Source organism: Agaricus bisporus, assembly GCF_000300575.1.
Source record: "Agaricus bisporus var. bisporus H97 unplaced genomic scaffold AGABI2scaffold_1, whole genome shotgun sequence".
NCBI classification, from domain to species: Eukaryota; Fungi; Basidiomycota; class Agaricomycetes; order Agaricales; family Agaricaceae; genus Agaricus; species Agaricus bisporus.
This window is the reverse complement of record NW_006267344.1, coordinates 1,219,487-1,233,388: the sequence shown is the minus strand read 5'-3', so window position 1 is coordinate 1,233,388 and position 13,902 is coordinate 1,219,487. Positions and strand designations below refer to the sequence as shown.

The window sequence follows — 13,902 nt, the reverse complement described above, 5'->3', positions numbered from 1 at the left end:
TTCGTTTTATCGCTCCGCCCTCTGCGTCTACCGCCTCCGAGGCCCTTCCGTCGCCCCGTGTGTTGCAGCTTGATCCTTACTTCCATAAGAACCGGACCGCCATCGACTATGAAGAAATGCTTGGTCGTCACTACCGAAGTATCGCAACTCTCTCCAATGTGCCTAACAAAGATGTTCGGTTGCGCATCGAAACGTGTGCTGCTCGAATTCAAGCAGAGACTCAATTTTTTCTCAATTGGAAGAGGCAAGAGTGGAAACGTCAACTGCTCATGGCAAGCGAAGTCTTGACTGCTGATCCTGGTGAGTGCTTAGAAGTGCATCGCAGATACTTGACTCAAGTTTTAATTCTCCTTTCAGGCATTTACATGGATTCTCCATTTAAATCACTCCCTTCGACAGTTGCCCTTACACACTTGACTGTGGTCTCCACACACTACCTATCCGGCCTCTCGTATAAAGATTCAGATTATATTCTTTCGGCGCTCACGCTGCAAAGCCAGATATCCTCTCCCAAGCGTCTTCCCCCCATTCCTGTTTCTGCTCGCACAATCATAGAGCAATTGAACCTGTCACCCAAAACCGTCGTCTTTGCTTGCTGCCCTAACTGTTTCTCCCTTTATGAGATGGATACGCCCTACCCCCAGCATTGTACGAATCGCTCCGCCCCTGACCAGTCTGTCTGTGGAGCAGAGGTTTACGCTGATGACAGGGCCAGGCCTCATCGTGAGTATGTCATGCAAGACTTCCATGACTGGCTGGCACGCTTTTATGCTCGCGCCGACATCGAAAATCATCTTGATCGGAATGTGCTTTCTCGCGCACCTGATGCAATGCATGATATATGGGATGGTAAGGCTTTCAGAGAGTTTCGGGGTCATGACGGGGAATTTTTTCTTGAATGCCCGGAGAGTGAAAGTCGCTTACTCTTCAGCATCAACATGGATGGCTTTAATCCATTATCGAACAAACAGGGAGGGAAGCAAATATCTTGCAGTGCAATCTATATGGTTTGTCTCAATCTTCCACCTCGCCTTCGCCATCGACCGGAAAATGTCTTTCTGGTCGGCGTCATACCCGGACCTCACGAACCTTCGGTGACACAAATCAATTATATCTTGCGTCCATTGGTTGACGTACTTGGCAAATTATGGGATGTAGGCCTTTTTCTCAAACGCACTCATCGGTATCCTTTCGGTCGTAGGAGTAGGGTCGGTGTCGTGCCTCTCGTTGCGGACCTTCCAGCCTGTAGAAAGGCAGCCGGATTTGGCAGCGCCACTTGCAAACATTTTTGTTCCTGCTGCAACATCACGTTAGAAGACAAGGACAACGTCGATATACATCTATTCAGCCCTCAGGACTGGTCATCTCATCTTGACTTTGCTCAACAATGGCAAGACGCACAAACCCTGAAGGAACAGGAAACCATTTTCGACCAATCAGGCGTCCGCTGGTCGGAATTGCTTCGTTTGCCCTACTGGGATCCAACTTCATACGCTACCATAGATTCAATGCATTGTTTTTACCTCGGTATCTTGCACCATCACGTCTTGAAAGTCTGGGGGATGCAAGAAAAGGCAGCTGATGGACCTGGTGTCACGTACAATGCCGTAGTCAACAAGCCTTCAAATGTCGAACTTGATCGTGGTCGTCATCACCTTCAGCTCGAAGAGTGGAAACCTTTGGTTGCTCTTCCGAAGGCCACTCTCGTTTATCTCTGTTTCGAGAAGGGTCTTCGATTTGCTGGCCGATCAAAAAATATTCTTGTCGGGCGCCTTCGAGAAGTAAGTCCGAGCCTGTCTCTTATTTCCTGTAAGGTCTAACTTTCGCAGTGGCGAGCTCAGAAGAAAGGGACAACTTCAACTGATGCTGACCCGGTTTCTCATCTACCCTCGATCACTTCAAGCATCTTTGATTCAACGCCCTATCTTCCCAAGTTCCCTCAAACTTCAACCAATCTTATTTCGCACAGGACGACGGAACAAATCGTGTCTACCCAACAACAAACCCTCACTCACGGCCTCAGGGAGTCTGGTAGCGCTTATCGCACTTCCCCTCTCCCAATAAACGTCAGTCCTCCCCTTACAAATGTATCTGAACCATCATCAATCCCTCCTCAACCAAATTGGTCCACGAGACCGGAACAAGCGTTGTCGATTACGACTGTGGGCACTGCGAAAGCAAGTATCTCGAAGAAATTGAAGGGCGAATCATTGACCCCAGAGGAGATTCAAGACCATTGGATCTCCGCATTCAAATCGACGCTTTTGCGCCTTTCGAAAGCCCATCTCTATCAAATACTTTCGACCAAGTCGCCAAATACTAGTATCAAGTCGGAGAATCTTAAGGCGGACATCCTCAATGAGATACAACGCTTGGTAGGCCTCTCCTCCTTTCTGTCAATAAAGCCTCTAACCTCCCCTCCTTTTGTAGCGCAAAGCCGAACAAGTCATTGATCAGAATGATAAGCCGGTTCAACACGCTGCTCGTTCGACTGCTCCGACATCCGCTCCGCGCCGTTATTCCACTCGTTTGTCAACTGGTTCGGCATCTATTACGCGGGGTCGTACCAATACAAACAATTCCATCAGCATGGGACACAATATTCATGAAGACTTCTCTTTCAACGAAGAGTTCGAGATTTTTGGGGGCATGGATCTCGATAATGAATTGAGCGATTGGGTACGTTGTTTTTGTCGATAGTTCAGATCTATTCAACAACTCTTCTAGCCCAAAACAGGTCCACGCAAAGATACGGTCAAATCGGACGTACGTTAAGATATCTAGGCTGCCTACTTGAGCTGATTGAGCTGGCATTAGCGCCCCCCGGCAAAACCCCAGAAAGAAACTTGTGTACTCGGAAAAGAAAAGATTGCCGATATCAAACTGGACATGGCCCGCACCATCGTTCCCTCATGGGTTCCCAGAGGACCCAAAAATCCCGGTTCAACGAAACAGGGGAAACTTCACGCAGATCAATGGCGCTCGTTTTGTACGATCAACCTTGTGGTCACATTAGTTAGGCTCTGGGGTTCCGAACCAAAGGATAGCAGGGAACGTCTGATGCTCACAAACTTTCTGCATCTCGTCTCGGCCGTCAAGTATGCATCGCTTCGCGTGGTGACTGAAGAATCAATTATCGCTTATGAATCCCATATACGTGCCTACCTTCGAACGCTCCTTGAGTTGTATCCCGGAACTGAGCTTGTCCCTAATCAACATATGGCTCTTCATTTTGGTGATCAACTCCGGAGATTCGGACCAACACATGGCTGGCGTTGTTTTGCTTTCGAAAGATTCAATTATCTTTTGCAGCAAGTTCAAACCAATACGATTGAAAGTTCGTCTTTATCCGCTTAATCTGAATTAACCGCTGATGCGCTTGGAATAGACCAAATGGAAAAAACGATGTTCAACAGCTTCTGTATCATGCAACGCCTTCGTCCGCTATTCGACCCGTCCCAGTTGCCCAGCGACCTCCATCCCATCGCTGTTTCTTTCCACAAGACTTACGATCGAGATACTCGAGGCACATTCATGAGCGAGGATTTTGGGCAAGATAATGAAGACTCTAATCCTGCTGACGGTAAACTTCAACCGCTTCCTATCGATACATTCGCCCTTCTTCGTGATTGGTACGAATGGAACAATCAGGCCACAAAGGAAATTCCTCGTCACGTCCATTTCTGCAACACAACCTCGTCGCACGTCATCTACAAAATTGCAAAACGATCTGAATCGGATAGCCATGTCATGTTCCACAAGTCCCAGGAAACGGCATGGCATGCCGGATCAATTGCTTCAATTTTCCAACACCAGTTGAACGGCATCGAGACAACGTTTTTTGTGATCCTTCCTTATATACCCGCCAAACTAGAGACGATCCACCCTGACGTTTTTCAGCAAGCCCATGAGTTCTCCTTTGTTGCTGGACAGTTATTCAAAGCCGAGGGTCATTTGCAATCTACTCTTGTTTCCGTTGCCCAAGTGATTGGACATTTCGCATATGCAAAGACGGATTATTGCGATGCTACGGGCTGCGCCCTATTCCAGGCTTTACCCCTCGAAAAGGTAAATTCAGGCTTAACATGTGATTGTCTTCCACTCATTTCGGCCACCTTATAGCAATGATTTTTATACGTTGTTAAGATTACTTCTGATTTCGCTGTTTTTCTCGATATTAGAACATGTTAAATACGAGGCTCTCCAAGGTCTTCAATTGATTTCTATCCTACCATGATCTTTTCCATATCACCGCTCATATGATTCATGCCTTCTTCAAGAATGGAGGATTATATGTAAGGTAAGTGGAGCTTATAACCCTATGTTCTTTTGGGCTGATTTGATGGGATTTACAGTTTACACAACCAGTTATGTAGCCGTCTCCCCGAGTGTCTTCTGGAAACCTTTGCTTGTGTGCTAATGTTTTACTCATAAAGTGATACGCTAAGGCTTTGCACTGCGACAGTCGGAGCAGTCGGAGCAGGTCGAATCGCGGTGCTTGGATACAGCCGCCTAGTATCCCCGATTAAGTGGCAATGACTGTAATTTATCCGCACATTCGTAGGTAAAGTTGAACATAGATCGCCGTGATATCAAGAACTAAACCCTTTTCAATCCGAGCACTATCATCTCTTGGATGATACGCAGATTTCTTTGGTATGATCATGTTCAGTTCGTAATGAGAGAGGTAATTCAGAAAGAATGCCGCATTTTAAGGATTATCCGTAAGTCGAACCTGTTTCTTAGTAGTACGAGACTTACAAACCCAGTTTCCAGCCCAGCAAATCATTCAAGTGATACATGCAAGAGCAATCATTTGCCGAGAGACATAAGTCTTTGGCTCTCTATGGCAGACCACTGGTCCCCGTGTTTCCACTCAATCGAGAGACCACGTCCTCAAATCAATATAGGCGTGAAGGAATTCGGCCCGCATTTTTTCAGCCATAATATTGTATACACACATGTCAAAGAAGTCTCGCAAGTCTGAAGTGCTCGAAGCGAAAAGAGGTTGACTGTCTACTCAGAACACGACCGGATTCATGTTAGATCGGCGGTGGTTGTCCGTGGTTTCCAGAGTTTCATAGGTCATGTTTCTCATCACATTCGTTTGGGACTATTGAAACAGGCTAATGGACCTGTGTATAGGAATTTCGGAATTTCGAATTTCAAAATCCAGTGTGAAATCCAAAATTCCAGGGATTCCGACACACTGAAATTTCAATCCGGGATTTTTGGTATTCGTAAGTGAGCTGTCCCAGATTCCTCTTCCAACGGTTCGGGTTCACCGTCAGTGCAGAGCCTTTCCCTCCGAATCATTGATCACGGCGTGAACATAGGCTCACCTCCGCGATGGATCGAGAAATCCTTGCCAGTCGCAGCCTGTCCAGGTAAATTACTAGACCTCATTTCCGGGATCTTAACTCCGGGATCTTAACGCTCATCTCTCTTTTTTCAAAAAGTCAACCACTCTTTCCACCCATCGCAAAAGGGTTTATACGAAAGACACCCATCATGCCTTCCATTTCTTTTGAGAGCTTGAGTTGCACGGGGGGGATTTGGGGGGTGCGAGTGTTTGAGAGGAGATGAAGGAGGCGATTTTGACGTCGTCGAGGACAAGGTGAGGTCTGCGATGGGGTTTCGACAGTGGAGCAGCCATCGGCGGGCTCGTACTGGGACTCTACCTTGGCGCGGTTACAGACGAAACCCGCCGGCATTTGTGTCGAAATATAGCGGTATGAGCGAAAGAGCGAATTCAATTATGCGGCCGTGATTACAGACAGCGATCATTCACTTGGAATTCCATACCTACAGAATACAAAAAGCGTCGGGATTAGTTGTCGGCTTCGTCGTCAGCTTCGTAGCCACCCATGATATCGTGTGTGTACTCTTCGTCATTCTGTTCCTCTTTTCTCCTGATGACCCTAGCCTTCCCACCGCTGTCGACGCCGCTCGCCTCTACCGATACATTTCCTCCCAATTGCCTCCCCCCCACAACCTCCAACCCTCCACCGCCACTCCCTGCAGACGTATACTTTCCCGCTACGCATGCGTTGAACCTCCTTCCCGAAATATCTGGCCCGCTGTTGTCTTTGTCCGAGATATCCGCGTCATAAGTTTTATCCTGCTCGAATAGGCTGAATTTCCGTGTAGCAGGCGTTTCCGCGCGTTCTAAAAGTCAGGTAGGTGATTGAATACCCCGTAGAATATGTGCGTGACTCACTTTTTTGTTTAGCATCCATAGTCTGAATGTGTTGGTTGGATGCAGATGAAGCCTTAAAGAGTGATTACCTCTTCAAGTCGATGCCCGCGGCTTCGTGTGGCCTTGTTTGGCTGCGAATCCACACAACGTCCTCGTTCCTTCACGGCGTATGAGTGACAAGGGAGAGACGTGGCCACCTACACCGGAATCAGCCAGATGCCGTTCGAGAGATCGCGGTGAGTTTGTCTTTCAGTCAGGTTCGCTCCAGGCCGATGATACATCCATGCTAGCTGACTGCCGGAGACGTATCGGATACTTCTGCGCAGGAATTCCCGGACTACAGATTCCAAGAATCCAGGAATTCCGGGATTGTGAATTTCGAAATCCAGGAATTTCGAAATTACTGAAATACATCCTGATTGAGATAAGCCGAGACCCTGAGGAACGAAACCAAGTCCGGTCACTCAGGAAATGTATGCGATTTGGAAGCTGAACGGGAAGGCAGAGGATTTACAGGATTCAGGTGACAAGAAGCGATTGGGTAAGTTTTCCTCTCTGGACTATTCAAGGATTGCAGCCGATTGATATCATTTAATCCTGAAGTTTTGAGGACGAAGATGAAGGCGATTCCGACTCCAAGTTCCGACTCCAAGACCACCTTTCTACGTCGCCAATACAGAGCACGGCGCACTGCCACTTCCCCGAACACCAGTCTCAACTTCTTTCAACAATCTGATTCGCTATATAACCTGGTTGGCGCGAACGGCTGCTATCCCACCCAGTCACATCTTCTCGTTTACTCCTGTCGGGCGACCATGTGCGAGGTAGGTGAGTCTTCCGCAGGATTTTATAACCTCGTTATGTAGTCAGAAAAACATAGACGAGAATTTGTGGATAATATTTTGCGCCTTTTGTAATTTTACGCTTGCGATCAAATTCGCCATAAAGTCAAAGGACGGTTAGAAAACAATCAAAATAAATGCTTAGCGCATTTTCTGAATCTACGGTTATTTTAATTTACAATAAATTCAATTTTTTGTCCAATACTTTTTTCTAGCCTTTTTTTGGCCGTATTCTAATCAGCCCAGTCATAACAAACAACGAAAGTGTTTAAAAAAACAACCTGTAACTTATCCTAACACAATCTCAAAATAAATATAAAATTTGGTGTCGGAGATCATTCTGAGTTTTATTTAAAAAAAATTCCGAAAAAAATTACTATAAACTCCTAGGGTTTATGGTAACCCGCACGCAGTGTATAGCCATATATAAACATTGGCAACACCTGTCTACCTATCTTCTTTAGCTACATTGACCATGCCTGCGATGTCTTTCAGTTTTTTGCTTGTGTTTACCGTTCTTCTGGTCTTGACTCCTTCCACCTATGCATTTGGTGCTGGTGACATCCCTGATTTCGCGTATCTGAATGGTGAGATCTGTCGAGCTGACACCCATCAGAACAGCTTTAATTGACTAATCGGCTATTATCTAGACAAAGCTTTTAGGCATGGCGATATCGAGGCCATCCTCGAAACTCTAGTCAAGAACGTCGGTGGTTCTGCAGCTGGAGGAGGTCTACTTAGCTTCGCCACTTCGGTACTAGAATCAGCGACTGGAGGTGCGAAATTCAACAAAATGGACATCAAACGGGTTTACTTCGTATGTCTCGAATATTCTTTCCAATACCCTTTTCTTACGCTGACACTCCGTAGGGAAACTGGCTGCGCGATTACTCGCAGGTACGCTGGTGAACTTCTTTTCGCTTCATGTGCTCAAAGAGACCTCGACAGGCCATGGACATTGCAGGGCTTAGCAAGTTAACTGCTGATACTATTACTTTGATCGTATCTATCTTGGGCTTTATGGTTCGCAAGAAACTTCCACTACGAGCCTCCTTCCTTGGCTTACCCAGCGACAGACATTTGGTTACGCCACTGAAGAGTTTGAGGTTACGCAAGAACGTCTTGGGGTATATCTCCCTGTTGTCAGTTCTTCTCTGGGACTTGTTTTTGATGTTATTTACTGATCGATGGATTCCAGGAGCATATTGACAACCCTAGGTACATGATATTTCCCCTTTATACATGAGATACCACCCCTTATTCTCTCTTATTCTCAGAGGCTATGCGGAAAAGGAAGGCGATGCCAGGCAAATCAATTCAAACCTGCGACCTCCTGTTGATCCACGTGAACTTGAGATCGACGAGCGCACCGGAATGAAGGTATACTCGCAGAGCAGAAAATCACCGTCAGTTTATAACCTTAGCCTCGCAGAATTATATGGCATCCGACAACCAGGGCTGGGATACTTCAACGGCATTCATTCGCCGCACCCTCAAGGCCTGTATAGAACATGGTCGTCGTGCTGGAGGTCAGGAAAATGGAGATTTGTTCGAAGCTTATCGCTTGCTTGGAACTGGTCTTCATACTCTTGAAGACCTTTTGGCCCATAGCAATTGGTGTGAAATTGCCCTCAGGAAGATGGGTCATGAAGAAGTCTTCTGTCACGTCGGAGATAACGGTAAGATTCCTCTTCGGACTTCGATGGTCCCATTCACCCAAATTACTAGTCATCGTTGAGACACCCAGTGGTCCTTGCCCCCCGCTCGTTACTGGGACCTTTGGCGGTGAGCCTTGGATCTTTGTGATTGCGTCAGCATGATGCCAAGTTATTTCTAGGCGCAGACTTTTTGCATTCCGTACTTGGGGAGGCTGGAGAGTAAGTGCAAAGGCAGCTCGAATATTAGACACAGGCGCCTAATGTACTCTCAGCCACCTCAGCCAGGCCAGTGTCACTGAACTTACCACCAAGATGAACGAAGTATGTCTTGAATCAACTCTTGATAATTTTTTTAATCGCTGTAGGCCTCTCAAGGGGAAGAATCGAATATCAGCGCTTTCAAAGACATTATTGGCAAGCTTCCAATGGGCGGAAACGATGACAAAGTAAACCAAGGCGATCAAATGCAACAGCAATCCAAAGCATACAACTTTGATCCCAACGATATCGCACCTCCTGAAGTTCAACGTAATCTGATAGATGTCTTGAAATGGCGCGACAGCATTGTGAAAGACATTACTCAGAAGATGGACATGGTCCCTGGTTTGAGCGATCTCATAGACGAGCTGACGAATGCTTTGAATGCATGTGCGTAGCTCGATCTGTTCCATGGGAAATACTTGTGCTCAGCCTCCGACAATAGATGTTTACACCATTCTGGCACCTTATGTCGTTGTCAGTATCTTTTTGGTTTTATGTCGTCACCTCGTGAGCTAAGGAGTTATATCAGCCATTGATCACTTCAGCGACTGGAGTCCTCGATGAAGGCAGCAAGGAAGTGATCAACAATAGTGACCAATATCAGGTTTGCTTTACTCATACGGTTTTCATTCATCGGGTTTGCAACTATCATTTCCCAGGTTTTCGACGATCCCGACGCATCGGACCCCTCCCACAGCATCCTGTCCAAGGTGTGTTGCGTTACGACGTGGCTTAAAACAGCTGATTAACAAGATATTCAGGACCATTTCGCACTCATTCTTAACGAACCCGCTGGGAAGATTGCTCAAGTTATTGACGAATACGCTGTCAATTTGATCGTTCGTGTGAGTGGGGACAACCTCACCGCAAGTAATTGCACTGACGCCCCTATTAGGCTTGGTCAGACGATAGTGACCCGGATTCTGTGCTCGATGCTGTGGGTTCTATCGTGCTGCATGAAACTACTGTCTCAACGGAAGGTCTTTCAGATTCTTGAAGCGTTTCATCATCCGTACTACGCAACGGGCTCCTCCCAGATCCAGAACAAGATGTTTGAACACATGGAAATGTGGTTCGGTGGTCTTGGCTCCGAAGTCGCAAGTCAAGTGATACAGCGATTGACCAAGGTTAGTTATTTTATCTTACCAAAAAAATTATTGAATCAATGTTGATACAGGAAAGTGTTCGAGAGCATAACAACAAACGCATAGGTTCAGAAGACATGAACTTTGAAGAGCCTGGCTATGCCAAGCACCAGCATGGCTCCTCCCAAGGTAGGCAAAGTCAGCTGTCTACAAGTAATGACAAATTTACGCCAAGACAGGCTATACTCAAAATAACCAGTATTCTGGAAGCACGTACTCGGGGAACACTCAAAACCAGGGCAGATCAAGTGGAAATGAATACAACCAAGAATATGATACAGGCCGCAATAACGACTCGTATACTGACACTTACCGCCGGGAGTCTGACAACAGCTACTCTCAGGACCGTTACAGCTCTCAGCGCCCAGAATATGAGAGTCGTACGAGGTACGAAGAAGGCAACGGTCAGGAATCGTATGAGGACAACAATAGGCGTCAAACAAGCGAAAGCTACGGTTCTCGCGACGACAATTATCAAAGACAACACCAGAGTCAAGGCTACGCGCCCTCATACGAACAGACTGATAGCTATGGCAGTCAAAGGGAAGAATATGTGAGTAGGGAGGGCTATGGTGATCAACGTGAAGAATACAGAAGCGGCCAAAGCCAGGGATACGTGGATGGAGAGCGTTACGGTGGTCAAAGCGAAGGATATGGGGGTGGACGTTCTGGTGGCCAAAGTGAAGAGTATGGAAGCAGCCAGCGTTACGATGGCCAAGGTGAAGAATATGGAACAAGGGAGCGTTACGGTCGCAGCGAAGAATTCGGCAACACTGAAGGTTACGGTGGTCGAGGCGAAAGTTATGTTGGATCTTCGGAAGGATATGAAGGGGGCGGTTATGGAGCCAGGACAAACTACAACCCGAGCTATGGTGGTGATGAAACATTTGGCGCAGAACGCCTGAATCTCGGTGAGAACGAAGATGATAATAGAGAAAGAAGGCATGGACATGGTCACCACCACCACCACCACGAATATTCTGATGACTGAGTAATTAAAGTACGGAAAAATTATTGGGTCATAAGAGGGAGATGGGAAGCTAGATGGACCTTCTAAAAACAGGTTTGATGTGCTGTGTATGTTGTCTGTGTTGTCTGTGAATTTCAAGCCATTTTACCGGAATCAGATTTTGTGACAAAATGAATGACAGGTCTGAGACCACAGCACACAGTTGTATTTGAGCATCTCGAATACCAAATGTAGATCAACCTATTAAAATCTTCTCTATATGTTAAATACAAGCGTGTTACATTATAACTTCGCAGCTCCGCTCGACATTACTTCTGAGTTCGCCTCCTCTAGCCTAGCCTTTGACCGTGGGCCCCATCCCTTTCTCCCATCCAACCAAGGACCTGCACCACTAAACTCACATCCACCTAAATCCTTACAAGTACATTTACCTCCCAGTGAAGCCGGGAGTGATTCAGCATCCACAAGATCTAACAATGCCTTTTGATAGTCCTTCCCATAGATACTGACCTTCTGCGCGGTATCCCTTGCTAACCAAGGTTTGATCACGTTCCATATGATAGTGAACGAAGAAGGCGCGTTGATAATGACGAGCTCCCCCATTCTATTGTAGTGAATATGAAGAGGATCGGGTATTGTGGAAGGAACGAGACTTACGTCTCAGGATAAAAGTCTTGCGACATTTGGAAAGAATCCCGAGCAATTGATTTTGCTTGCCAAAATTGACTCAGACTACAACATTCAAGCGACTCAGCGGACGAAGATGAGAAGATGAGATCGGGTTACCTAAAGCCTTTGAGATCAACTATGACAAGCGTAGTGCCAATGTGTCTACCGGCAACGCGTGATGCAGCCGGAAGTACTTCTCGCGGAAGCTAAATGAATCTGTATTAGTAGATGTCCGAGAGAGAAAATATTGAAATGCGAACGCATTCTGCGTTAGCTAGTACCGTCTCCCAATGTCGTTTTGGTGTGCAAACTTTGTAAAGCTTGGATAGATCCATTTTTCCAAGGATCTGCACGTTGATGGGCCGTCCTTGCTGTCTCGATGTTTAGCTTGCCGCCAAACCACGTCATGCTGTAAATACCTTGTCTGTCTACACAGTCTTTGAGCTTCGCTGTGGATATTAATTTGCTTTCGTACGCACCTTGTGAAACCACATTTGCCAAAACTTAAAGACGGTTTCCCGTTCTGGGTACTGAAAGGGTCTGAGTAAAAGCGGACGGAAAAGCGGATATTAGGCCTCACGTCAAATGGATCGGTTTGACTGTATATTCTGTCAATACCAACGCCTTGCACGGTCTTTCTCCAATGCTGGCAATCAGCAAACATTTTTTTGCTTAGAGCTATATCGAAACTGCGGGCATGAAGAAATCTCCTGCAAATGTGACATCAATAAGATTAGGAACATGACGTAATTAGAGCGATTCAGAGGCTTACAGAAGAGTTTCGTCGTCCGTGCCAATGGTGTCTCCGTCTTGCAGGATACCATCTTCAAACAATTGCTGACGGAACTTGTGCAAAGTGTCTTGCTGGGTTGGATTGGCCATGCTGGTTGAAGTCAAACCTGGGTAGGGGAGTAGTGCTCACTTGCGCTTATAAACGGAGGAGGGGTTACGTCATCAACGACCTCGGGGATGGACCACGAGCAGCCATCCAATATCGACCCGATATGGACCACTAGTCGAACTGCTCGGCAGATTTATGCTCTCGGTCAGGTAGAAAAGGTATACAACCGTCCTAGCCTTCCCGTAGCATTGCCAACACTCACCTCCAGGACATCACCCGCCTCCTCTCGCTCGCGGCCTCCTCCATCTCCCTTCTCTCCCTTCCCCAAACAGACACGCCGGAGGACAACCTTCCACCGGGTGAAGAACGGTCCGAACAATTCGTTCTCGAAGTCAGCGAATATTTTGAACGCCTTGACGTTAGTCCATTGCTCTTATCCTAGCCGGAGCTCATGACAACCGCGTAGGCCGTCCAAGTCGCTTTGCGATCATCATTAGCGCATATCCGACATTCTCGCATAGCACCCTCAGCGATCAATGCCCCGCAACCCAGTTTCATCCCGCCTTCTCTTGGTGTCGGTCTCCCACCTGAAACAGACGGAAATTCGCGCGTGAACCGCGGTTTGCAAGAAGAGAGGGTTGAAAGGGATGCATGGAAGGGTATTTTGGAGGCACTGAGGCGGCTAAAAGAAAATTCGCGAGATACGGGATTGGCAGAAGCGCAGCATGCATCCTTACAATAGAAAGGCTCAGTCTGATGGAACATGTAAGACGAAAACTATGCCGTATCTTCGGTAACAATGCCTTGTGCCTTAACAAATTCATCGCTTGCTGCCACTCCTGGTGTACCCTCCACTCGTTTCTGTCGTACGAGATATCTGGTCAGAGTGAATTTGTGTCGAGACGAAGGAAAACTGACCACGAGGTCCTTCAATTCTCCCTTCGCCTTATCAAGTTTAGTTTCTGTGTCGAGGATCATTTTCTCCGACTCTTCAATCATCCGTTTCTACGTTTGTAACCGTCATCAGAGTAGCAGAATAAAACGCCAAATCGGAAAGATATACCATATTCTTGATATCCCATTCTTCTGTACCATCAGCGACAAGTCGAGTCAATTTCCCTCCCAAATCTACAACTTCTTTGCGATAGAGCGTCATCTCCTTGTTATACCTTCACCCAAGTGTCAATCTTCGCATATACGACTAATCGTGGTATGTCCCCTCACCGTTGGACAACACCAGCTTTGATCTTTAGCTGTTTCTGAATTGTAGCGAGCTCGGCCATTCTCGATGGATAGAGTCAGAGGGTGCAGATTGAT

General features: G+C 46.8%; 4 protein-coding genes across 4 annotated transcripts; 1 reads left to right on the top strand and 3 right to left on the bottom strand.

Annotated features, from left to right (window-relative positions):
• Window positions 1-5,830: 5,830 nt before the first annotated feature.
• AGABI2DRAFT_140265 (hypothetical protein) lies at window positions 5,831-6,239 on the bottom strand (the record flags this gene model as incomplete). The annotated part of the gene is made up of 2 exons (XM_006454138.1): window positions 5,831-6,168; window positions 6,221-6,239. The coding sequence occupies 2 exons, from the start codon at window positions 6,237-6,239 to the stop codon at window positions 5,831-5,833; spliced, it is 357 nt and encodes a 118-aa protein (XP_006454201.1).
• Window positions 6,240-7,510: 1,271 nt separating this feature from the next.
• On the top strand, window positions 7,511-11,228 carry AGABI2DRAFT_189493 (hypothetical protein). The gene is made up of 20 exons (XM_006454137.1): window positions 7,511-7,628; window positions 7,692-7,858; window positions 7,912-7,938; window positions 7,990-8,064; window positions 8,118-8,183; window positions 8,240-8,259; window positions 8,319-8,421; window positions 8,474-8,720; window positions 8,770-8,826; window positions 8,879-8,918; window positions 8,972-9,020; window positions 9,065-9,347; window positions 9,403-9,434; window positions 9,490-9,564; window positions 9,620-9,670; window positions 9,722-9,805; window positions 9,856-9,897; window positions 9,950-10,087; window positions 10,138-10,234; window positions 10,285-11,228. The coding sequence occupies exons 1-20, from the start codon at window positions 7,517-7,519 to the stop codon at window positions 11,094-11,096; spliced, it is 2,577 nt and encodes an 858-aa protein (XP_006454200.1). The 5' UTR covers window positions 7,511-7,516; the 3' UTR covers window positions 11,097-11,228.
• A 57-nt stretch (window positions 11,229-11,285) lies between these two features.
• Window positions 11,286-12,669, bottom strand: AGABI2DRAFT_189492 (hypothetical protein). The gene is made up of 8 exons (XM_006454136.1): window positions 12,517-12,669; window positions 12,325-12,454; window positions 12,224-12,274; window positions 12,164-12,172; window positions 12,005-12,115; window positions 11,862-11,950; window positions 11,733-11,807; window positions 11,286-11,679 (listed from the first exon to the last, which is right to left on the bottom strand). The coding sequence occupies exons 1-8, from the start codon at window positions 12,624-12,626 to the stop codon at window positions 11,358-11,360; spliced, it is 897 nt and encodes a 298-aa protein (XP_006454199.1). The 5' UTR covers window positions 12,627-12,669; the 3' UTR covers window positions 11,286-11,357.
• Window positions 12,670-13,192: 523 nt separating this feature from the next.
• On the bottom strand, window positions 13,193-13,900 carry AGABI2DRAFT_197056 (hypothetical protein). The gene is made up of 4 exons (XM_006454135.1): window positions 13,810-13,900; window positions 13,649-13,754; window positions 13,504-13,590; window positions 13,193-13,446 (listed from the first exon to the last, which is right to left on the bottom strand). The coding sequence occupies exons 1-4, from the start codon at window positions 13,866-13,868 to the stop codon at window positions 13,363-13,365; spliced, it is 336 nt and encodes a 111-aa protein (XP_006454198.1). The 5' UTR covers window positions 13,869-13,900; the 3' UTR covers window positions 13,193-13,362.
• Between the last annotated feature and the right edge of the window lie 2 nt (window positions 13,901-13,902).